The 25,098-nt window shown below is 41.1% G+C and overlaps 1 protein-coding gene across 2 annotated transcripts; it reads right to left on the reverse strand.

Moving 5' to 3' along the window:
* Window positions 1–918: 918 nt before the first annotated feature.
* FNDC7 (fibronectin type III domain containing 7) lies at window positions 919–25,051 on the reverse strand. Of its 2 annotated transcripts, XM_033434357.2 has the most exons (10): window positions 16,546–25,051; window positions 16,020–16,038; window positions 11,972–12,226; window positions 10,591–10,851; window positions 8,314–8,571; window positions 7,428–7,682; window positions 5,523–5,780; window positions 4,709–4,963; window positions 3,157–3,411; window positions 919–1,569 (listed from the first exon to the last, which is right to left on the reverse strand). In XM_033434357.2, the coding sequence occupies exons 1-10, from the start codon at window positions 16,606–16,608 to the stop codon at window positions 1,256–1,258; spliced, it is 2,193 nt and encodes a 730-aa protein (XP_033290248.2). In that variant the 5' UTR covers window positions 16,609–25,051; the 3' UTR covers window positions 919–1,255. The 2 variants fall into 2 exon arrangements, 1 of the variants encoding a protein (XP_033290248.2); XR_004485067.2 differs by lacking the exons at window positions 919–1,569; window positions 3,157–3,411; window positions 4,709–4,963; ... (4 more) ...; window positions 16,020–16,038; window positions 16,546–25,051 and adding an exon at window positions 13,706–14,796 and having other exon boundaries at window positions 11,738–12,226.
* Window positions 25,052–25,098: the final 47 nt, after the last annotated feature.

Raw genomic sequence — 25,098 nt, forward strand, 5'->3', positions numbered from 1 at the left:
GACTCCTGGGTTTTCAGCTTGAGTACTTGAAACAAGGATGACAGAAGATCAAAAACTGCAGAAGATCAGAAATTCCTTTTAGCCTTGAGGAGTTGAAATGCCTGGGTCTTATCTCTAAGTAGATATAACACATTTGCATATGGATTTAGGGGTTAGAAGAAGAGAAGGGTTGTAGGTAGAGATTTGGGAGCCTCTGAGTCTCAGTTTGTTCATTTATATATTGGAGATAATAAAATCTGTTGAACCTACCTCATAAAGTTATTTTGAGCATTCAGTGAAATATTGAATATGAAAACGCTTGATAAATTTCAAAACATTATGCAAATATAGTGAAGTATTGTTGTTGACCTGTAGGCTCTTCTTCCTAAGAGGTCATCCTCAGCCCAACAACCTATTCCTGGCCCTTCCCATAGGGCCATGCTTTGGGCCAGCTTGTCCTCTGGACAAGATAATGAAAAAGCAAGGAATCAGAGCATGACAACCAAGGACAGCAAGAACACCTCCTGAAGAGGACCTGGCCTCATTCCATCACCAGGAGCCATCTTGAACCTTCTTGTCACCAACCCATAATTGGAAATTTTAGATTCTGGTTATTAGTAAAGTTTCTGAGCCAATATTTATTCCTCTTCTTGTGTTCACCTGCAAAGTTCTAGGGCTTCATCATCTCTTCATTTTATTTTATTTTAGAAATATATGAAAACTATATGACTATGCCCTGGGCAAGGTAGCAGAACGTGTTGGAATACAGAACAGGAGAATTGCTAATGTTTTTCTGCCAGCTCTGGTGAGATGGCAGTGGCTGACATTCGTGTGTTTTGTGATCACAGACTGCCCACTCATATTTCCAAACCTAGCTTATGATTTATAAATTTGTTTTTTTCTGATCCTCCAACTCTCCCTCAGTCATAAGTCTGAATCTGTGCAAATAAAGGTTCAAGTCTCTTATTTCAAACATTCAGGTTGTTTGTCATGATCTCTAACGCTATGTTACAAACCTATCCCCAAATCTCAAAGCAGAAAATCATTTTAAATCTGCTTTACTGTTCAAGCAGCAAGCATCTGGTCCTTTTTCTGAAGGAGAAAAGAGAGAGAGGGATGAGAGGAGTGTCTCCAAATCAAGTAATAATAAAGCATCACAATTCCAAAGAAGCTTGGGGTCCCCAGTAGCCAGAATCTGCCTGCAGGAGGTACACAATGTCATGTCCTCTTTGACCTTCCTACATAGCAAATAAGTGTGATTGTTCTGAGTCTTAATTCACAGATTGAGTTGAGGGCTAGTTTTAAATAAAGGGTCATAATTTGTCCTACCTGAATATATTTTTTTTGGACAGAAAGTAAGCTTCAGTCCCGTCTCAGCAACTGGGGAGACCATCACGGTGTATACATCCCCGCAGGGTATCTCGGTGATATCACAGAAACTGAGGCCAGCGCTTGGGGCACACGTGAAAATGCCTTTGGAACCATAGAGGTCGGTGCTGTAATTGGCAGAGCCCCTGGAGGCCTGCCAGTAGATCCGGATACCATTAGGGACCAGCCTATATAATTTCACCCCCAAAGGGCAGCAGGAACCTGAAGGATAAAACAAACAAAAACAAACACATCACTCTTCCACCATCACCACAAACCTGGCCTTTGTTATTATGGGGAAACAACCTAAGTAGCCTACTCCATAATAAATGATTAGAGCAAGATTTGAGGGAGTATTCAAGTTCCTTCTGTGGTGGGTCACATGATTAGAAATCCATGTGTGAGGGTGAGGTGGGGCATGAGTTTTTAATAGAGAATAATGGTGAGGCCAAAAGTCCACGCTTGGCAGATACGTATTGTATATGACTCAAACTTTATGAGTCAAATGCACAGAATTCTTGTCAAGATCTCTCATAATGCCCTATTTTCATACGAGTTTAGTGGGATTCAATTTAAATATAATTCAGTGCATTCAGCATTAACTGAAAAGACCTATTTTGCTGAGCTGAGTAGCATGACACCTGTCGCTGGTCCACTCTCCATGCATGCTAGCTGACTGGGTACTTTTCCTTTCTCTTTTCCTGAGTACCTTGAGCAGGCCACATATTAGGTGTCAAATGGTGGATTCCTCAGTAACTAAAATAAAAATGCTATTGTATAATAATAAAAAATTCAGTTACAGATAGACTTCTTTGATTTATTCTTTAAAAAAAAAAAAAAGGTTTTTTAGGTGTGAAGGTAAGCAATGGGCCATATTTCCAGAACTGGATATCAAGGTGAAAAATTAGGCAGCAAACCTAATGAAAGCTAACAGGCCAAAAGGAATGATAATCCAGCTTATGTATGTGTAGCACATTTTAAGTGCTTTCATATCATGATCATTCCTATTTCTCTTACCAATGAGGAAATGGAATCAGAGAATAAGATAACGCGGTGCAGCTTAAGAAGCCAGGTCTTTAAGCTCCTAGTTGAAGACTCACTCTACTACCTTTGGGATACCAAAATTATATTTCAACTCTCCCACCCCATGCCTCGGGGCAGATACAGCTAACTGGTCATCGTACTCTCTCCCATTAAGCCTGAGAAGCATCCTTAGAAGATTTTTTCGAAACAGTTCTCCAAGCAGCCACTTCAATGGACTAGAATCACACCAGAGAAATCTTATTTGCTAACCCTGTACCACTCCCTACTTCTCCCACTATTTCCTAGTGGCTTGGTCTTTGTGAAGAACAAGATGCAATACTGTGCTCTGTTAACCTGTTGAAATAAGAAACCATAGAAGAAGCTGGAGTGGTTTAGAAGAGTGAGGTAGTAGCATAAGAAGAAGAAAGAAAAATTCAAACCAATAGAATGTGTGATCTAAATCCTTTCTGAAAACTCTGCCAGACTGAGTTACTCTGTGCTGCAGGTAGCTGGGTCATATAAAAACCTATCCTTCTTTCAGAAAAAGTACACCTGAACCTTGTTACCAGGGGAGTTAATTCACCAACTACTAACAGAAGCCTCTGAACCTTTGAGGTCCTAAGTCAAGAGGAAAACTGTAAACATTTTAGAAAGTAATCTGAACTTACCATGCAAGCGTGGTGGAGATGCAGCATCTTTTAAAATGAGATGGAAAGGCTATATCTGGATCTATAATAGTCAAAGTCCTTGTTGATACTCTAGAGCTAGAGGTTAGAATTCACTTACTCGAGGAATGACTTTGGTAGCCACAGTCCGCAGTCAACCCAGTGGCACTAATTGCTTTTACTGTCACTGTGTAATTGATGCCGCATGTGATGCATCCCAGGAGGCAGTGGTTTTGACGGGTGTGACACTTAGACTGTCCAGTGTGTGACTCCAGAGCTGTCACATAGGTTTGGGCGCCGGTCCCAACAGTCCAGCTCACGTTGATTACCGATTGTGTGACCTGAGTTACTGTCAGACTGGCTGGGCAGCACGGCACTTAAATGAGGAAAGAGAAAAAAATTGGGGATTTATTTCCAGTGAGGGTTATTTGTGAAAACTAACCAAGTATGGTATTTTGCCTGTGTTTCATTCAATATCCTAAATTTCTCAAACCTTCAACTGTTAATCAAAACGTCCTTAATAACTGTAAATGGAATATAACCTTTAAAAATTGTGAATCACTATATTGTAACTTCTATAACATTGTACCTCAACTATACTTCAATAAAAAGATAAATTTAAAAAAACTTAAAAATTTTTCTTTTGTTAAGTAAAATCTCATTCCCTCTGATACGTTATTTAACATCACTGTATATAGCAGGTGCTTTCCCCAAGAATGCAGTGCAATAACTGGCTATGGGTAATGTGAGATTCTCCCCAATTTTTTTCAGAATAAGAAAGAAACCCTTTGTTGTTCTCCAACTTTAACAATTCCAATTGCAAATTTTAAAGCAATGGTTGCATTCACCTTTTCTCCCAATATATCTTAACGTTTGCAATGAAATGTATTTTGCCTTTCTCATGCATTTCATAGTACATAGTTGATATAAAAGCTCAAAATATTCTTAGCCACCTAAGACTACCACAACCAATTCTCAACTTTTCAAAGATCCGTTATACAGGATATAGAATATCTGGAATCTTCCTGCGTATTTGGCATTGTCTCTGTTCTGCTGCCCTTTACGTTTCAACTTATCTAGTCTAAAGTGCCATCTATCATTGTATATAAGAGAAAATAATGTCCAAAGGCTTTAATTTGCTAAATTTCATTCACACACAATGCTATGAAGCAATAACAGCTTTCGTTTATCATGCTCTTACTGTGCATCAGGCACTCTAAGTGCTCTGCAGCATAAATAACGTAATATTCACAGCCACCCGATAAAGCCATTATCCCCTTCTAGCAATTAGGAAACTGAAACTCAGAAATCAGTTTTTAGAGAAAGATTTGAAAGGGCTGAACCAAAGAAATAAATAATAAACTAGCTCATTTGGTCACTTGTTAGTTGTTTTGGTAGATTGTGTCATGGGGGAATACGAATTCAAATAAATGTTTTTGCAGAGTCAATGTATTCCTCCTTTGATGTTGGTATTTGAATATATTAGAGCCTTCAGATGATACTTTTACAGAACCTGTGTGAAAGTTTTCTAAGACTGGGGCTCTTTGAAAGGCCTCTCTGAGTTTAAAGTATTTTTATCACACTTAGGGTAAATCAAATAAGAAAGTTCATGTCCTAAAACAATTCCTAAGGACTCCATTGAAGTTGAGGTTCAGGCTGTGGTTGCTACATACCCGTTTCTAAGGGCACACTGTAGCTGGGCAGGCTCCGTCCTGCTGGTGTTTCAGCCACAGCGGTGACGGAGAACACTGAGCCGCAGGGCAAGCCCCACAAGGTGCAGGACTCTCCCGTGCTGCTGCACCGGTGCAGCCCTTTCTCTCCCTGGGCAGTCACCGTGTAAGTGGCCTCATCATTAGTGGATCGCCAGTACACGTTAATCATGGAAAAGGCATCCTTCGAAACAGTTTTGATTTCAGGACTGCAAGGAGCTAAGAGATTTTAGATTATGAATTGAAACAGTCAGAATCAAAAATATCACACGTGCCATTTGGTCTAAAACTGACCTTTCCCCCCCATATGAGATCATTACTTTCGACCATACCATGCACATAGGGCAAATTCATAGAGCCTTTGTGTGGAAACCTTGTTGACATTGACATATGGTATTGGGTTCCCATAGCGTCGGACTAATTAGAAAATGTTAAGGAGCCATTTGAACTCCAATAGCGAAAGTAATTAGGACAAACATTTGTGGCCTTAACCTTCATGGTGTGAATACAGGCAGGCACCCCAAAGGTAGGAGGAAGTGAATGGCTGAGGTAATCTCTAGCAAAACCTTCCACTCTCGCCATGGTCTCCTATTCCCTTTTTGTCCTCTTTCCCTCTTCCATCTTCTCTTCTGCATCTCCTTAGTAAGACAGGGGCTCTCAGGGTCACCACAACAGGGTGGCTAATGGCAGTTAGCCTTTTTACCGAATGCCCTTCCTGAGGGACATAGCTGGGGGGAGCCGTTCAGAATCAATGAATGAAATCTTTCCTGTATCATACCTGTGGTTATAAATCGGGAAGTACACGATGTATTGCTGCCCCGGACTTCACTGAAGGAATACACCGTGATGTTGTACTTGGTGTCACACTCTAGAGCAGAAAGGGTGCAAGCCGGAACAGTGTCATTGCATTCAACCACGCTGAACCCATCTACAGCCTTGGTTTCATAAAGTTCTGCACCACGGACAGGAGACCAGACGATCTCTACTCTGTCACTGGACACCAACACAGGGTTAATGTCACCAGGACAACAGGGGGCTGAGAGCAGGAACAGAGAGAGAGCGGAGGTCAGTACAGGAGCCATGCCGTCAGAGCGGCATTGAGTCCTGGCGTCTCTGTGCCCAGAGCCTCTGCACTACCCTCCTAAGTCACTGCCACAATCTCCTACAGGTCTGTCCAACTCCAATCCTGGCCTAACACCCACTACGTAGAGGATAAATTCTCCATGCATGACATTCAAGGTTATTACAAACTCTACCCAGTCGATATGTCCAGCTGCCCCTCCCCATCCCCTGCCTCACCAGACCCCTCAATTCCCACATGCGCTTTTACTTCCCTATGCCTCAAAGATTGTGTTCGTGCTACTGGAATGAGGTTCCCTTCTTCTGCCTGACAAAATCATGTTTAGTTTAACTTTAGATCCTATCAGTCTTTCCAGACACTAAACTAGATAAAACTAGGGGGTGGAGGAGGGGAAGAAGCATCGTATTAGTAGATTTTAGAAGAGGCCCTATACTACCTCACAGACAAATTCTGACAAGTTTCTAACCCACATGGAGTTTCTCTGGAATGCTCTTGCCCCACCTACATTCCACCATCCTTAAAGGCCTCTACCAGAGGTCACTCCCTCCGGTAGACCCTCCTGTGCTCTTGAGACCTTATTGATAGCCTCTGACTCTAAATTCCAAAAGCACCAATTACTTGATTCCTTCATCTTGGTAAAAATGTAGGGGCCTAGGTTCGATCCCTGGTCAGGGAACTAGATTCCACAAGAATGCCACAACTAAGAGTTCACATGCCACAACTAAGGAGCCCTCCTGCTGCAACTAAGACCAGGTGCAACCAAATAAATAAATATTAAAAACGTATTCCAGCTAGTATTATTATTTATATAATTATATTATTCTTGTTTGTCAATATAGTTAATTAATTTTGTCACTCACTCCATTCATTCTTTAAAAATCGAGCATCTCCCATATGCCAGTCATACTATGATAAGCATTCAGGATGAGAGATAAATAAAATACTATCCCTGCCCTTTGAAGACCCAAGCCTAGTGGAGAATAACAGTAAAAATAATAATGATGTTAATAAAAGTATTTGCATTGTGCTTTTCTCATATACAAAGACCTTTTCATATTCATGTTCTCATTATTATTTGTCCCATTTTGCAGTAGCAGATACTAAGGAACTTAGCAAGGTAGACATCATTATTCCCATTTTGCAAATGAGTTGGTGGTCAAGTTAGGCCTTAAACCCAGGTGTCCTACTCCAAAGCCCTCCACACCTTGTAGAATCTTTGCCATTGCATCCCTGTTTTCTGGGCTTGCGGAAAGAGTGAACTCTGAGACCTAAGGATCACCTCCCCTTCAGCCTTCAGCACAGGGCTGAACACTGAGTAGATCTTGGTGGAGGGTTCAACTTTTCAGAGCAAGCTTGAATAACAACATTCTTTCCCTGCTTTTCACTCCTAAACCTTTCATTCTTATTAAACTTGAGTCCACGAAGTCCAAATTCCCTAGTCTGGAAAGGATGTGAAAGAAGAGATTCACTCTCCATTCTTGGCCCTAGAATGGCTCCCAGGTGGTCTAGGTAAGTCAATAAGTGCAATGGATGATCCATTCTGCTGCTGAGTTGAGTGAACTCAGAACTCAACTCCCTTTACAAGCATCAAGTGCAACTCACCTGTGGTATAATTAAACACATCGCCCAAAGGACTCTGTCCTGCCTTGTTATAGGCAAAAACACTAATAAAGTAAGTGAAGCCACACTCAGATAAGAAATTGCACTGGGTGAGGGAGGTGTTGCAGTGTACTTCCAAGCCATCGTCATTCTTCACAAAGGCCACATAGTAATCACCCAGATGCACGCTGGACCAAACCACAGACAGGTGGCCAGGGGGATCTTCTTGGATTGTCACCCTTCCAGGTGCACAAGCAACTAGGAAATGATAAATAATAAACAGTTGTGAGAGTACTGCAAGCGATTTTCTTTGCATCTTTCTATGCAAGTAGCTCTTCACTAAATGTTAGTTCTCAACCCCAAAACACACAGATATTTCTAAATTGAAGCATAGACCTCCACATATGTATATCTTTATCTCTTTGATGAGAATGAAAGTGGGAAGATATCTAAACACATATTCCAAACTATAGACATTCCATCTTTATCTTAAAAAAATAGCTCCTACCAGGCCTAGGTCTGTGAAACATGATGTAAATAAGAGACCACTATCTGTACTGCACAGCTAGAGTTGTGTATCACTCAAACTGGATCCTAGAATATTTACAACTTTACAAATGCAAAAGAAAATAAACTAATTAGTGAAAGATCTGGAATAGGAACCAGGTTTCCTAATTTTCACTGTTTTTTCCAATGCACGAGATCTGGTTTCACTATCAACATTATTCAAACTCATCAGAAAGTCCAACTCAACACTTTCATTTAGACCAGGCTTTCATTTTTGCTTGTTCTAGAGTGTTCTGGAACATTGTCATGTGATTATTTGTTTCCCTAATGGTAGTCACTTTGGCTTACCAACCCCCCAGTGATCTCACTCTTGTTTACATACCAGTTCTCAGGGTCACTGCTGAAATTGATCTGCTAGATCCGGCATCATTAGTTGCTAAAACTGATATCAGGTACTCGGTTCCACACTGGAGAGAGGAGATGGTGCAGGAACTGAAAGTCGTACTACAGCTCAGCCTGGAAGAGTCACTCAAAGCCATCACGGTATAGTTGAAAGCTCCTTCTGTCGGTGCCCATGAAACATATGCCTCCAGAGAACCACTATCAAAAGAGACTTGAATGTTGGCAGGAGCACGAGGACCTACATTTTTGAGAAACAATTAAGATTTTTGCAGTAACCTCAAGAACCCAAGTAAGATTTGACCTAACAATATTGCAGAGCTTGGAGGATGGAGTACTCCAATCATATGATACTTGCAAGTGTACAAAGCATAAAATTGGGATTTAGGGTACCTGAGAACTGGTAACACATCTCCCATTAACTATGCAAACTCATAACTAGCTATATGACTTAGGCCATGTTATTTAATCTTTTTGTTATTTATTCATTTATTTTTCTCATCTGTAAAACAGATCCTAGCACATAGAGGTACTAAATAACTATCTTGAATAAATGAATGAGTGAACGCACAATTTGATAAGTGATAGAAATAATTAAATGAAATTATAAATGTGAAGGGCTAAGAGGGCCATGTGGGTATGTTATCAAGTGGTAGGTCAAATATTCTCTTATAGATTGATAAAGTTAAACAGATTAGTTTCAACAACATTCCTTCTTTACTTTTGACACATGCTAGGATATGTAAGAGCTTTTAGGTCACAGCTGTTTACAGAAGAGAAGACTTTCTATTCTAAATCAAAGGGAAAAAAGGAAAGTATCAAGTGTGATGGTCACACAGGAAGGCAGTTTTTTAGCATCTCCAAAACGATTTCCTCTGCATTCTTAGAAATATGCCTTCCTTTCATCAGGCTTATCCACCTAAAAAACCTTGAGGCCCTCAATAAATGTTTGTGGAGAGAAAGAATGAGTGAATGTCTTGGAAGAGGCCCAGAGAGACTGGTTTGTCACAGACATCCTGACTCACCAGGCCCATCATGAATCACCTTAGGGCCACCTTGCTCTGATTTCTACCTGGAGAAGTAATATAAAAGGCAAACCCTTCACTTCTCCCTACATTTCTGCTTTGGCCTATAGACAATGGGGCTTCTACTCCCCTCCAAAGTAGGAACTGTTGGAGAGAACATTTCTGGTTTCTTTCCACTTTATCCTTGGTCCTCCCCAAGAGATGAAACAGCTAATCTGGTTGGTGAGTCCGGCATCTACTAGGTCATATTGTCAGAGGATGACTCACTCTGCCTCAAGAGAAGGAAAAATCTCTCTCCTTCCCTCTCTCTCCATCTCATTCTTTTGGCTCAGAGCAGCAGCTCAGTTTGGTTATCATGTAGTAGGATGCCCCGGTCAGGTATCCCTGCAATGAGGATTGTGAGAACACACACCATGCATCAGCTTCTCAGCCTATAGCTGGAGGAGAGATGGTGGGAAGCCCCTCGTTGACCTCAGGCCCAAACTGAGGACTTTGGGAAATATATCTGAAATATTGATTCCCACCACAGCACAAAATGCCATAACAGGAAGTTTGTTGTTTCTGTTGCTGTGCCTCTAGAGCAATGCCAGCTGAAAGTGGGGACACACTCATTAAATGTCTGCTGAATAAATTCTTGTTTGGCCCAGTTTTTTTTGTCTCTACTCCTGGTCTGAACCTATGAAGGAACAAGAGGTGACTGGTAAACCTAATAAGAATTATCTCCTACTGTGTGATATTGAACATGTAAGCTGAAAATAAGTTGGCTCTGGGTGGGTGGTGCCATGCTCTGTGCGCTCTGAGCAGCATTTCTTTTTTCTTTCTTTTTTTTTTTTTTGCGGTACGCGGGCCTCTCACTGTTGTAGCCCCTCCCGTTGCGGAGCACAGGCTCCGGACGCGCAGGCTCAGCGGCCATGGCTCACGGGCCCAGCCGCTCCGCGGCATGTGGGATCTTCCCGGACCGGGGCACGAACCCGTGCCCTCTGCATCGGCAGGCAGACTCTCAACCACTGCGCCACCAGGGAAGCCCTGAGCAGCATTTCTTTACACATGCCGTAAGCATTTAAACCACCGAGGAGGAATTATCAAGACACTATAAATAAGCTCATAATAAATTTAAATAGCTGCTGCCAGCTGCTCTGTACTTATCACTTAACGCTGCTCTCAGTGACTGCAATGCACAGCCCTTCTCATTAATCAAAAAGGAGAAGGTTGGGACTGAGCTGCAAAGTCCTTACCTGTTCTCTGATTGCAGGTGGAGTCATCCCCAGGTGTTCCGCTGGCATTCCACGCATAGGCCTTTATGGTGTAGAGAGTCCCAGCGTCTAAACTGGTGAATGTCAAGGAGGTGTTGGTGGTATTTTCTTTCCATATTCTCCCCAAACCATTAGCTCGCATAATGGACACAGAAAATCCAGTTGCCATATATACGGTTTCCCACTGCACAAGAATAGAGTCTGGACTTGGAGAGCTTACTTGTAGAATTGGTGCAGCCAGCACTACAAAGACAAAAACCTGTGCATTTGTGTTACGAAAGTGCAAGAGAGGCTAATTCAAATTTAGGAATAGGTAATTTGAGGTTGATTATCCATATTATGAAAAAATTATTTACTTTGCAATAGGATTCATGACAGAGTTCCATTAAACAATTGTTATTTAAATGTGTATTAATTACAGATGACTCAGCAGAGGAAGGGGGAACAGAGAAATTCTAATATTAGGCATACCTTCAACTGGAAGTTGGTAAGAAATTAGATAAAACCTCCCTGTAATCATAATATAAATCAATGGGGGGAATGATAGTTTATACTATTTTAACATGCACGCAACCTTTCAGAAATATGCTGAGGTACAACTTTATCAAATCAATTTAAGTCATGCTGATGACAAACTCTAAATAGTTTTATTTCCAACAAGTCAAAGTGCAGCAAAATCACTTCAATGTGTTCTTTATTCCACATGGTCTTTATTGATAATTGAGGTTAAAAACAGAAATCCCTGGGCTTCCCTGGTGGTGCAGTGGTTGAGAATCCACCTGCCAATTCAGGGGACACGGGTTCCATCCCTGGTCTGGGAAGATCACACATGCTGCGGAGCAACTAAGCCCTTGTGCCACAACTACTGAGAGTGCACTCTAGAGCCCGCGAGCCACAACTACTGAGACCATGTGCCACAACTACTGAAGCCCGCACACGCTAGTGCCCATGCTCTGCAATGAGAAGCCTGCGCACCGCAACGAAGAGTAGCCCACGCTCTCCACAACTAGAGAAAGCCTGCGCACAGCAATAAAGACTCAATGCAGCCAAAAATAAATAAATAAATTTATATAACAAACAAACAAACAAAATGAAACAGAAATCCCTTTTTCAGAGATTTAAAAGCACGGATGCTTTTAAAGATACTCAGAAATGGGTTTTATTTTCCAAAGCATCTGGAATTTACATACCACCTCCTCCACAGACATTTGAATTCCAAAAAAAAGTCACTTGGTGGCTTTCACTTCTGGGCCTTGAATCATAGACATTCACATGACACAGAATTACATCATGCATTTGCATCCTCAGTATAATTGATCCAGGTCACAAGCAATTGCTCAACAGAGGATGAGCATCCAGCTACCTGTCTTTGCCTGTTTTGGAGGCGATGCCTGGCTTCTCCCAGCAGGACTGATGGATCTGATGGTGATTTGGTACAAGGTTGCAGCCTTCAGGCCCGTCACAGTGCCTGGGGAACTGGCCACCACGGTTTCAATGACAGCGTTCCCGTCTCTGGCCGTGAGGAGGTAACCGGTGGCCCCTGGCACTGTAGCCCATTCCACAGTGATACTGTTGCTGAGTTTTGAATACGCCTGATTGATAGTGGGTATTTTGGGAGCTGAAAGAGATTTTGAAGGTGTACATTAGCTAGGGTACCTGTAAGGATTACTTCTTTCATCATTTTACTTTCAAACTAAGTCATTCTCATGTCATCCTTCAGACTTAAACCTTGCCCTTGTTTTCCAGATTAAGAAACAAACAAACAAACAAACAAAAAACAGAGGAAAAGAAAGGCAAAGCTACTCTCCAGAAGAGAGCAAGAAAGCTCAAACCTCCCATTCAGGAATGGGACTTCAAAGAGGTTTTTCCCAGTTGCCTCCGGGATAATTTGCACTTTTTGTACTTTTAAAAGAGTTAACTAAGAGTAGGGAGCGATTTGGGAGAAGAACTCTGAGGGGAGGGAGAGAGAAACTGAGGGCTCCCATTCTGGAGGCTAATCCAGTCTGGCTTCTGTGAATCCCCAGGCATGCTTTGTCACGGGCCTCCCCTCCCTGCCCCACCTCTATGCGACGTCTCCAGCAAGGGTCCACCTTCATACCCCACCTCTGTCGAGGCTGTGATTTCCACCCACGCACTTTGCACATTTTCCAAGTGGCATTTAATCTAACGGAGGAAGGGGGAGAATTGAGTTCTTTGCTTCATAATTGAGCATACTGTCTTTAATATTATCAGAGTGTAACACTTTTCAGATTCTTCTATATAAAATAAAAATAAACTTTATTCTCTCCTTCTGTATCAAAACATCTGCCCCAGCCTAAGAATGGGATGCCGGGGTCCCTCCTCACCTGGGCCTGGCCATGGTTTGCCAGGAGGCCGTGAATGCTTATGTCATGAGTTTACACAAGGCATTCCTATACTTTGGGCATGGGCTAGAAGATGCAACGTGGTAATCAGATTTACTGCTCTGCAAAACTCCACGGACTCAAAAATGCCCCGGGTGTAGGAGGTCCAAGTAGAAGAAAAGGTCAAACAAAAATATCTGGGTTTTAGGTTTGGAGCTGGCAACTGGTCTTTTATATTTATTGTACTGCATTTTCTGGGTAAAATCACTATATGCCAAGTTCAAAACTAAAGTGCAAAACAAAACTCTAGGGCAAAGAGGAGAAGTAAATACCGTCCAAATGTGTGATTTGCCAGTATCAACTCCCTCCCTCCAACAGACCCTAACCTGCAAAACGTGATACAGACAACTTCTCTTTCTGTACCCATAGCCCAGAAAGTTGGCTTTGGCAGCATCTCAGAAATAACCACGCTGCAAGAATGAACAAAGAGTCCACTGTGCACTGGCCAGACGTTCCTTGAACATCACCCAGGACTGTCTCCTTTGCCATCAAAAGAAAACTGTGATGGTTATAAATGCTGGGGAAAAGTTGCAGGGGCTCATCTTAGCCATTTGCCAGCAGAAGCTGACTCTGCGGGAAGTGCCTATGTCCCCTCCCTGTTGTAGGATAGAAAGCCCCCGCAGGGGTCTCACATTTATCCCTCCTACACACTCATCCCTTTTCTGCTCCCCCAGTTATTTGTTCTCTGTTAATACCTTCTTTCCTCTAACTTTGCGGTGTCTCTCAATCCCTGCTGCTTCCTTTGTCCCCATTGTTCATCTTATCTCCTGTTAGCCGGTCCTGCTCATTGGAATGGACTAATTTCCTGGATAAATGACAACCAAACTAGACATTGTCGTGACAGTGCCTTCATGGAGTGGCTTGAAAGGCATCTAAAAGGCTGGCATGACACCGGCTATCTCCCCACAGGCCTGTCAAGGGGCCTGAGGACTCCACAAAATTTGTCGTATTGAATTGAGCTGGGAGGGGCACATTTGCCCAGCATAGTAGTACATGAAGCCAGTATCAGCAGGATGAAACGCGGGGTTTCATGATGGGAAAATAGCAAAGGATTTGGATTTCAGAATGCTGGGTTTGAGCCCTGGCTCTGCCATTTACTTCTGTCTATGAACACGTACAAGTGATTTAACCTCTTCTAGTCTCAGTTTTCTTCCTTGAGTATAAGGAATATTAATAATTCCTACATCTTTGAGTTTACTTTGAAATGTAAAATACTTACATATTAAGATGGTAAAGATTAAGTAAAATAGTGAATGTAAGGGCACATTGAAAGGTAGGAAAGGTTAGTGTGTGTGTGTGTGTGTGTGTGTCTGTGTGTGTGTGTGTGTGAACCACGACGAGCAATTTTGGGGTTTGGAAAAGCCAGACTGCATGGCACTGCCATGGAGGGGTTGCTGCCAGGGAAGGTGGGATTATGGAGACTCTGGGGTAAGCACAGGCTGGAGAGACAGATTGCCTGTTTACACATGGTTCTAGAGCAGGATCTGACCAGTAACAGCAATGAAAAAAGATCAACACCTCTGTACTATGTTTCCCTTAAAGAGATGAGAAGATTGAGCAGGACGTGTAAGTCTCCATAAATTAGCAGCTGTTCTTCACTCTTTCTTTGTTCTGTATTTGGCCCGCTTACTGCACTGATGAAAGAGAAAAATTTATTCCCTAGATTTGCAATCAACCACTCTGATTAGTCAAAAATGAAACCCTTTGAGTCACAGCATCTGTGCATTCTACCAACTCAGAGATCTAAATTAGCCCACGTGGCCCCAGTGGCCAGACACAGATAAACAGCAGATGCCAGAGCCCAAAAAGAATCAGAATACACACACCCCAAATGAAACCTCCTATACAGTATCAATAAAACACATCACATCTATTGAAAAGACAGGATGAATCAATTAACAGCATCACCGGTATATCAGTCTGCCCCTTTCTTTTTCTCAAATAGTGTGGATAACGTGGGACTAAAAAGAGGCCTGTTCTGAGGGCTCAGTGTGTCCTGTGGTCCTGGGACCCTCTAAGAGACAGCAGAACTGGATTTTATCCTATCGAAGGGCCACTGATTTTTTAAAAATCACTTTGTTTATGGCTAAACAGTCCTTCTCACAGCTTCCTGGTCAATCCTGAAGGTGTCTCAAGAAGTGAGTAAGAATAAAGCATGAAATAATAATTTTTAAAAACCTATTATATAAGCACGGATTTTATGGCTCAGCCAAAAATCTATATCAAACATTTTAATTGCCTTATTTACATTTCCTTTTCTGTGGTATATACAAAATAATAAATAATATTTGTTCTTATTTGTGCTGAATTACTAAGAGAGTTTATTGGTGATATAATTGATATTATATGGTTCCTTCAGTTAATCTAAATTCCATTGAACATAAGTTTCCATTCTAGGGACTTAAATTTCTAGAATGTATGAGCCAGCAGAGGCCTGTAGAGAAATTATCCTTGCCTTCAGTCATTTATTCAAGAAAAATGGTGATAAAATCTCTTAAAAGAAAGCCTTTTTCCAGCTCTGGGTTTTCATTGTCTATATTTTAAGGATGCAATATTAGAAGTATAAATCTTTTTTATTAGAGAATCTAATCTTTTTATTAGAGAATCTTTTATTAGAGCATCTTTTATTGGAGAATTTTGATCAAAACTGTTTCTAGTTTTCTCCTCTAATTCCTTAGAAGACAAATTAGGCTCTTCACTAAAATTTTGTTTCTTTGACTGGAATGATGATCATTGTAATACTTTACTGATGGTTAACCATGTTTGAGAAAAATCTATGACTGCATGACTCTATACATCTCAGTACTCAAGAAGAATATCTTATGAGGATGTATCTTTAAATTTTGATCCATGTATTTGTCTTACCAGTTACACTCACAGTGTGAGTGCTCAGAAAATGTTGAATATTTTTCCTGGTATATCCTTTATATTTCAGGGTAGCCCAGGAATTAACAATGGAAATTAAAATCAAATATGGGGAGGGTAAACTTGCATTTCAGAGAATGTTACCTGTTTTTGTTGAAGCAACCTGAAAAAAGGAAAGTTTAGAATATTAGAACCATAAAGAAAAACATCATTTGGGGAAATGTAAAACCTAAGTCAGAGCAGTAATATACTTAGCACAACATGTTTATACATAGTGTGAGCAATCTTCTAATCCACACACAGTATTTATTTGCACAAATTATTTTCCAACACTCAAATCTACCACAATCCTAAATAAAATCGAGAGGATGGAGAGAGATCACATTACTGTTTCATTTTTCTCCCTGAATCTGCCTATTGAACTAAGTCAGTAGCTGCTGATGGATTTTTCAGAAATCTTTGTTCTTAAAACATAATGATATTCTTGTTTTCTTTCACTAGTAAATTGCATTAAATTTCAAACGCACAAACATATACAATCATGGTATGCCTCCAAAGTATTTTGATTTCCATCTCCCCACCCCTGAGGCCCTCAACAAAAGAGAAAGATATTGAATGTATCTTTTTTTCCCCCTAAATAGTTGCAGGTAGGTCGGAATGGTGAACTCACCATTTTAAGGCAGATAAGACTGAATCCAATCACAGACAAACATTTCACCTGTCCACCAGCCATCCTGTTGGACTGAGCACTCACATGGCACACAACAAAGTGGGCAGGGTCCTCTTTGGTCCCCGGGTGGGCAGCACTGTTTGTCGCTGGGATGTGGGGCTGTGATTCTGGGAACAGACCCCGGGAAGTAGCTCCTCCCCTTCTGTGTGGAGCTGACCTGTAACTAGGGGCACCTGGAGACTGGCAGGTACAGGTATTGCAAAGACTGAAAAAAAAGAAGAGAGTGGAAGAAAGCTATGCCAAGCGGGTCAAAATGCTACTGTAACATGGGTTTCAAGGTGATGTGTAGAATGCTCCCCTTTTCTATTAAAAATTCTTTTCTAAATAAAAATTTTATGAAGCTGTATAGAAATTATTGACATAGTGAAATGATCCTTTTAAACTTGGGGATCCTGACCAGTTTTATTTTTTCTTTTTCACCTTTATTTGTTGTTCTTATTGTTGTTTCAGTACAAAGTGATTGGTTCTGCTGTCGGCTGGTGTGGAGGGATTGGGGACATGTTGTTTAAGGGTAGAAACTTAAAACTAGTAGATAAAAAGTTCTGGGAATCTAACGTACAACATAGTGATTATAGTTAACAATATCGTACTATAAACTTCAAAGTTGCTAAGAGACTAAATCTTAACTGTTCTCAACACAAAAAAGAAAAGGTAATTATGTGATGCAATAGAGATGTTAGCTAATGCTACTGTAGTGATCATATTACAATATATAAATGTATCAAAGTAACACTTGTGCACCTCAAACTTATGCCTCAAACTTGACAGTGTTATGTGTCAGTTACATTCAAGAAAGGAAGGAAGGCAGGAAGGAAGGAAGGAAGGAAGGGAGGAAGGGAGGGAGGGAGGGGGAAAGGAAGAAAGGGAAAGGGCAGCAGCATGTCCCTGTGCTGAGAAAGACAATGGGAGGTCCTTAATGAGCACATTAAATCCATCCATCCCCAGTACCTCCCTGCCATTTACAAAAGGGATGACAAAAGTGGGGAGGAAGCATTTGTTCATTATCTGAATTATTGTAATGGTTTCATGTGTGTATACATATGTCAAAACATTGAGTTTATATTATAAATATGTGCAGTTTATGGTATGTCAGTTTTACACCACTGAAGTTGTTTAAAAAAATCAGTCTAACTCAGTGCTCTAAGATCCTTCTACTAAACCACCCTGTCTTCTATGAGTTGACTACTATGAATTCAAGGCATTTTCATTTGTGCATTTAACAAGTATATATGGAGTACCTACTGTATACCAGGCATTGTTCTGGACACTGGGGATATAAACATAAGCAAACCAGAACTCTGTGCTCATGGAACCCACACTCTAGCAGAGGAAGGCCAAAAGAAGCAGCTAACGTTAGAACTATCTAATGTCAGGTGTTGCTAAATGTTATGAAGAAAAATAAAGCAGAGTAACAGGAGAGAATATTGAGGGATAGAGTTTAGTGTGTGTACCATGGTCAGAGAGGACTTCTCCAGCAATGAGGCGCTTGAGCATGGGCATCAGGGAAGTGAGGATGAGTCCCTTGGAAACCTAGGAAAAGAGCATGCCAGACAGAGGGAAGAGGAAGGGCTAGCTGAGTTTAGCTGAGTCTTTCTCAGGCTTGCCCTTAGCTAAGAGCTGCCTTGCTCAAAGTCACACCCTCTTCCCTGGGGTGCCCACATCTGAAGACTGGGAGGTCAACAAATATAGTTTCACCTTGCCTGATTTCAGGAGGGGAGAGCTGAATGGTGCACTATGGCATCTACCAGGGTCGGGGGAGGGTGAGACTAGAGAGGCACCTAGGGAGCAAAATTTTAAGGAGGCCCCACTCTCAGGTTCACACAAACCCAGAGTTCCAGAGGTTTATGGTCATGAATTCAAAGAGATGCCAGTCAGCATGATTGTGTATTTTTTCTGGTCATGTGTAGGCACAGAGTAGGCTGAGAGTTGTATTTAAGTAGGACTAGGGTATTACTAGACAAGTATGATGGAGAGAGACTGCAGCAAGGGAATTGAGAGTGTTTACAAGGAAGTGATTTATAACATTGGACTGTGGAAACTAAGCTGGGTGGGCAAGGAAGTGAGGCTTGCTGCCCTGTCTCACTACCACGGAGGCAGGGGGGACTGCAATGCAGAGTGAAAAGTCAGCAGGAGCAATAGGCTGGAGAACCCAGTGGAGTTAAAGAATTGTCGGAAAGGATATGAGAGGGAAGTAAGCAGAAAATGGAGGAGTTGGTGAGTAGAGAATGGGATGTTTGAAATGGAAACTCCGGAGAAGTTTCAGTTATTGGTGATGGGCCAGTTCTAGGATGTAACCATGGGAAATGGCAGCTGAGGTCAGGTGGAAGAAAAACATCATTGGAAGTCAGGCGATCAAGAAATTGAGAGGCCCGAGAATTGGAAAGATTGTTCAGTGGGTATTGGAATTACTAAGAATTCTAACAGTAGTGAGGAAAGAGGTATTGAGACGTTTGTTAAACTCTAAGGATTAAAATACTAGGGGAGTATCTTTTGAGGTCTGTGAATGACATGAACAACTGAGGGATAATGGATGGTATAATCTGATGACATGAACCTTAGAGGAGCTGGGAGGTTCAGGGAAAAGGGAGAAACAATGATCTGGAAGGACAATGATTTTATGTTAGCAACTGATTTCTGGCTAATGTCAACTTCTTAGTTGTCAAACAGGTTATGTTTTATTGCTGAGCCGTTCCATGGAGAAATAATGCATATAAAGCAGTTGTTTTGTAATATAAATTTACTTTAAAATTTTGAATTACTAAGCTTACCAACTGTCTGAAATTCTCTTTTCAGGAATGGGACTCCGCAAAGCAGTAAATGCTTGAGTTTTGGTCCTGAGGGGTACGGAGCTAAGACGATGAAGAGGTGAAGCAGTTATAAGAGTGAGTCTGTTTAGGGAATTCCCTGGTGGTCCAGTCAGTGGTTAGGACTCAGTGCTTTTACTGCCGGGACCAAGTTCAATCCCTGGTTGGGGAACTAAGATCCTGCAAACTGCATGGCGTGGCCAAAAAATAAAAAAATAAATTTTAAAAATCAAGTTTAAAAATTTTTTAAAAATAATAAGAGTGAGTCTGTTTAAACATTCTTAGTGTACTAATGGGGTAATACTAGGAGAATCAAGATTAGTCAATCATCCAAAGTCCAAGAGAAGGGCTGAAAAATAAAAGACAAGAACGTCCCTGATGGTGCAGTGGTTGGGTGTCCGCCTGCTAATGCAGGTGTCACGGGTTTGATCCCTGGTCCGGGAAGATCCCACATGCCGTGGAGCAACTAAGCCCGTGCGCCACAACTACTGAGCCTGCGCTCTGGAGCCTGTGAGTCACAACTACCGAAGCCCGCGTGCCTAGAGCCCGTGCTCTGCAACAAGAGAAGCCACAGCGATGAGAAGCCCGCGCACCGCAATGTAGAGCAGCTGCCACTCACCGCAACTAGAGAAAGCCCACGCGCAGCAACGAAGACCCAACTCAACCAAAAATAAATAAATTTTTTAAAAAAGGTTAAAAAAAAAAAAGATAAAGACAAGGGGTTGGAATGAAAGAGAGAGAAAATGTTAGGATGCTGTATAACAAGTCATCAGCTTTCTAACCCACAATACCTGTGTCCATGTTTCTTGACATCTAACCTCCTTTACTAAGCTAACGTTAAATATTTTAGTTTTTGTTACTTAGTATATAATTCCAGATTTCAAATCTGTAACGCTAGGATTTGTTTCGCTGAGAGTGACAGAAAACCTGTAAAGAAAGTGGCTTAAACGGAAGTTTCTTTCTGATATAAAATATTGGAGCAGAGCATCCAGGAGTGTATGGCAATTCTAGTCCATGGAGTCAGAGACCCAGGCTCCTTTCAATTCTTTAGTTGCTCATCTCTAGAATGAGGCCTTCTTTTTATTGATCCAAGATAAAGCTCCAGGTATCATATCAAATTTCTAAGCAGCAGAATTCAGTAAGGGGAGAGGGAAAAGATGAACTATATGCCAGTAAGCTCTTAAGAAAGGTTCCTTCTGCCACTTACATCCTGTTGGTCAGAAGTTGGTCTCATGGCTATGTCAACTGAGCTGAAAGGAAAAAAAAAAAGGCATACACAGTCAAAAAATTCTATTGCTATGGAAGAAGGGAAGAATGGAGACTTAACAGTGGGCAGTCTCTGCCACACCAATGAACAAATAAGGTATAAGCATAAGGCATAAGCTTAGGGCAGAATTTGCAACATTTAACAGAAGGATAGAGAGAAGTAAGGAGGAAAATGGGATAGATGTGACTGCAGCTAATCTTATAGTTTGGGGAAGAGAAGGCAGCAAGTATAGGGACTTTCCACTTGATAGTCTCTACGTGAAGTGAGTATGAGTATGGAGGTGGAGTAGGGGACTTAAGAAACTAGTGAAGCTTTGAAATACCCATTGTAGGGGAAATAAAAAGAATTGTTTAGTGATATAGAAGGAATACAGAGTAGACTTGATTGTCCAGGAAAAGACTGGACACTATGAGATTTACGGTTGTCCTCATTCATACTCCATCCTTCCACTATACCTGTACCTCCCCCTTTTGCTTTTGGGGAGACCATGTCTACCAAGGAAAAGGAATTGTACCTAGGACTTCTTTTTTGACTTCCTTGCCAAGTCCAATCAAGTAGATGACATTTTCTTACTGGTGCCGAGTGCAGACAGATAAGAATTAAATGTCAAGGAAATTGACAGGAAGACCTTCACTGACCAGGGATCCCTGGTGGTTACAATAGAACAAACTAGAGTTAGGCTCATGGTTCCAAGGAAGAGAAACTCAGGCTATCTTATGGGAAACAGAGGAATTGTAAGAATACCCACTGACCATACTGGAAAACAAAAAACACTAGAAAGCCAGCAAGAAGCGAGGCAGCTTCAGGGTAGTTATTTATCGTGGTATCTCTTTCACATGAGCCTCTTCACATCACAGCTATACAAGTCTTGTTCATTCTTCTAAGGACTGGACAATTTTTATCTCTCAGTCAAAATTCTAGAAGGGGCCAGTCTGATTCATTTACATAATTCTCAACAAATTTACTGGGTTGAGTCCTTTATACTGGACTACATCAGGGGTTATCAACCAAACTAATGAAGTGGCTCCCTTATGACTGGTATCTTAATCCACTGTATCAGTCAGGGGGGATACAGAAAACACACAGTAATTTGAACAAGGAAAATTTTATATAAAGAATTACTAACAAGCAACAGGGGATTAATTACTAAGGGTAAAGAAAGCTCTTAAGAATACAGAAATAGCGGCTATAGGAGCAGCCACTACCTCTAGGACTGAGGCAGAGGACCCAACGAAGGAGCAAATTTTGAAGTTTCCATTGCAAGGCTGAGATTCAGATTTTGTTGGAGAGGGCGCGGCTGTGACCCACTGAAGCCCAGGGCTGGAGAGGAGGGCGTTGTCAACAAAACTAGTTAGGAAGGCACCCCACTGGGTGTGCCGAGACTTATTGGGAAGTTGCCAGCTGGTGCACCAAGACATGCTGGGAAGCCGGCAGGGGGACCAATGGACCTGCTGGGAAACACCCTCTTTTGAGGTGCCACTGGGTGTCCTACATGCCACTGGCCCCCACACACTGCAAAAGCAAGAAAAAAGAAAACACACCGAAAAGAAAACACACAAGAACCAGGAAGAGAAGCTCCTTTCTTCTGCAGCATCCCTTCAGCATCTTCTGACAAGCTTAACAAAACTTGCCAGCAAGCAAAAGAGAAATATTTAAAGGGCTTAGCTCCTGTATCACAAAGCAGAGCAATGAAGGGTGGACTTAGGAGCCAAGAAATAGATAACCGGCACATCTACAAATCAGTGGTGGTCCCTACACAAGGCTCAGTATAATGCAATTTCCCAGAACAGGGGTCAGAGACAGAGCACTTCATTCCGGAAGAAATGTTCACTGGATCAGTACTTGGATTGGCTTAGATGAGTCCAGCATCTAAGAAATTTCCTCTTTTGGTACTATTGAATATCAAGGACACTGGTGATTTCAGAATTTCTAAATAGGAGGGAAGGAGAGAGGGCAAGAGTACTTCTCTTGCCGGCAAGCACTGTCATTTTTTGTTTTCACTTAGTTTATTCAAAATGTTAGGAATTTATTTGTGGGTGGTGGCTAAATCCACTGACTCAATAGACAAATAATTCGGCTTCAGAATGGCTAGAAAAAGTACTGACAAAGGAAAACAAGCTTTACAGATTTGCGGACTTTAGGTGCTTGCAGATTAGGGAAGCTTACATGAGGATTTTCCGTATTCTTTTTTTTTTTTCGCCGCACCACGCGGCTTGTGGGATTTTAGTTCCCCGACCAGGGATTGACCCCAGGCCTTCGGCAGTGAGAGCAAGGAGTCCTAACCGCTGGATTGCCAGGGAATTCCCTACTTTTCCTGATTCTTGTAATAAAACGTCATGGCTTATGTTACATGAAATGCAAAAAAGGTCAGCTGTTTATCTTGAACAAGTGTTAACTCATTTTTCCAGTAGGCTGAAAAGACACCACCCCCCAAACCTGAATACATTTTACCTGTGCAATACATTATGGATCATGATTATGTAACAGAAATTCAACTATCAATGCTCTGAGAAACAGAATAATGGATTTCAAGTCAGCTACAATGGTGAAGATTTCCAGTTGATTGTATTCATGCTGTCATGTTTCCTACAGTTGACAAACGTTGATGGCCAATGATCCTAAAGTGAAAAATGCCACTTCAAAACTATTTGCAGGGTTCAAGACCTCACAGGATATGATGAATTTCAGAGACTATCAGGAAGTGTTCCTTCCCTATAATTTCAGCTCTACCTTATATGCTGTCATTGGGTTAGCCATTCAAGGCTGAATCCAACATTAAGAAGATGATAGAATCAGATCAGGACCAGAACCAACTTAAAGTCCACCAGCTGAACAATATAATCAGTGAGAACTGACCAACTAGTCAGTGTTTATATCGAGGCTGCACACTAGAAATCAGCTGAAAAACTTATAAACTGCCAGTGTCTGGGCCTCATTTCCAACTGTTCAAATCAAAAACTACTTCTATTCATAAAGAATAACTTTCAGGGGGAAGGGAATTAAGTGAATGCCATTAGCTTTTTTTCCCTCCCACTTTGTCTTTTAAGTAAAAAACACCCCAGCAGCTATTGCCTTTGGGATACTCTCAGGTCCCAAATTTGCTGTTTATTCCTAACTACAAAATACGTAACACAGATTGAAAAATCTGTAGCTTTCATTAGATCCCTAAATAGGGGCCTATAACTCAGGTTAAGAACCACTACCTTAGAAGAACTAAATCCAACTAATAGATTATAAATAGGGGAGTATTAAAATGCAAATTTTGTATTTAAATCTCAAGACTGATAATATACTAGCTCATGTATAGGATTTAATTGCAAATTGAACATTAGAACACAGATGAAACATACTGATACATGTAAAGGTGAAATCATTTTAATAGTTGAGAAAACTGGATGGAGGTTGCTAGTTATATTAAACTATCAAAAGCTTTTTAAGTTTTCTCAGATTGCAAGAAACAATCCTGAGACACCTTTCAGAGCCACTTGTTTTTGCAGTCTTTTAGAAAGCTACTCTCCAAATTAAGTCATGCATATATCCGGCATTAAGTAGTATTATTTACATGTTCTATATACCAAAATACTCCTCAAAAGCAAACTTTAAAAAAAAAATCATAGGAAATGCTGTGTGATATTTTCGCTTCTATTTAAAATAGTTTCCACTTTTTACCAAAACACACCACTCAATTAATTATATTTCAGGTAGAACTATATTCAAAGGAGTAGCACCATCCATTTAGGTATGCTAAAATTTTCAAAGATAAATCTATTGGCTTTCATCACTCAGGAACAGTTTCTAATTTCTACATGTGTAGTGTTAATTCACTTGATGCTCAGTTTAGAAGATGACTGAATATTCTACTCTTAAAAGAAAAAACATAGCATTTTCATAGAAGAATTCCTTCATTTAATGAGATTTTTCTGGAGTTAGGTAGGTACAAATGTTAAGCCCACACATGAAGGACTTTTCCAAATGTACTCCTTTGTCCCATTTAACACTTTTTGCAAGGTGGCTTCTGGGTGCCCATCAGTTGGCCAATATGAACAGTGAGATAAAAAAAAAATGTTAATATGGTATACACTGTGAGGAAGACTCACTTTTAGTCCTAGCAATGACTGAACAAATCACTTTGGACCTCTATTTCTCTGTTCTAAAAAGAAATGGATGAGTTATCTTTTAAAAGTTCCTTCAAGTCCAAATTTTAAATTATTCTAATATGTAATCCAAGTGCAAAGTCCCTCAATAAGGACCTCTGATGTGAAACTAAGTAATCATCCAATCCAAGGAACAACCTAGTGACACACATAACACCCAAGGACAAAGGGAACTGCCATTAAGAACTGTAGTAGTAAGGATTACTGGCTATCACATATATCCAATTCTAGCTACACATTTAAAATTCACTTGTCATCTGGGCGCTAA

Source organism: Orcinus orca, chromosome 1, assembly GCF_937001465.1.
Source record: "Orcinus orca chromosome 1, mOrcOrc1.1, whole genome shotgun sequence".
NCBI lineage: Eukaryota > Metazoa > Chordata > Mammalia > Artiodactyla > Delphinidae > Orcinus > Orcinus orca.

What these genes read in the sequence shown, in the direction of transcription:
- FNDC7 (XM_033434357.2), bottom strand. Translation starts at nt 16,608, where the DNA reads ATGGCTGGTGGACAGGTGAAATGTTTGTCTGTGATTGGATTCAGTCTT. An exon ending in CACCTGCAATCAGAGAACAG is followed by an intron (nt 8,572 to 10,590) that starts GTAAGGACTTTG and finishes TCAAAAATGTAG; the next exon opens with GTCCTCGTGCTCCTGCCAAC. An exon ending in CAGTGTGCCCTTAGAAACGG is followed by an intron (nt 3,412 to 4,708) that starts GTATGTAGCAAC and finishes TCCTCATTTAAG; the next exon opens with TGCCGTGCTGCCCAGCCAGT.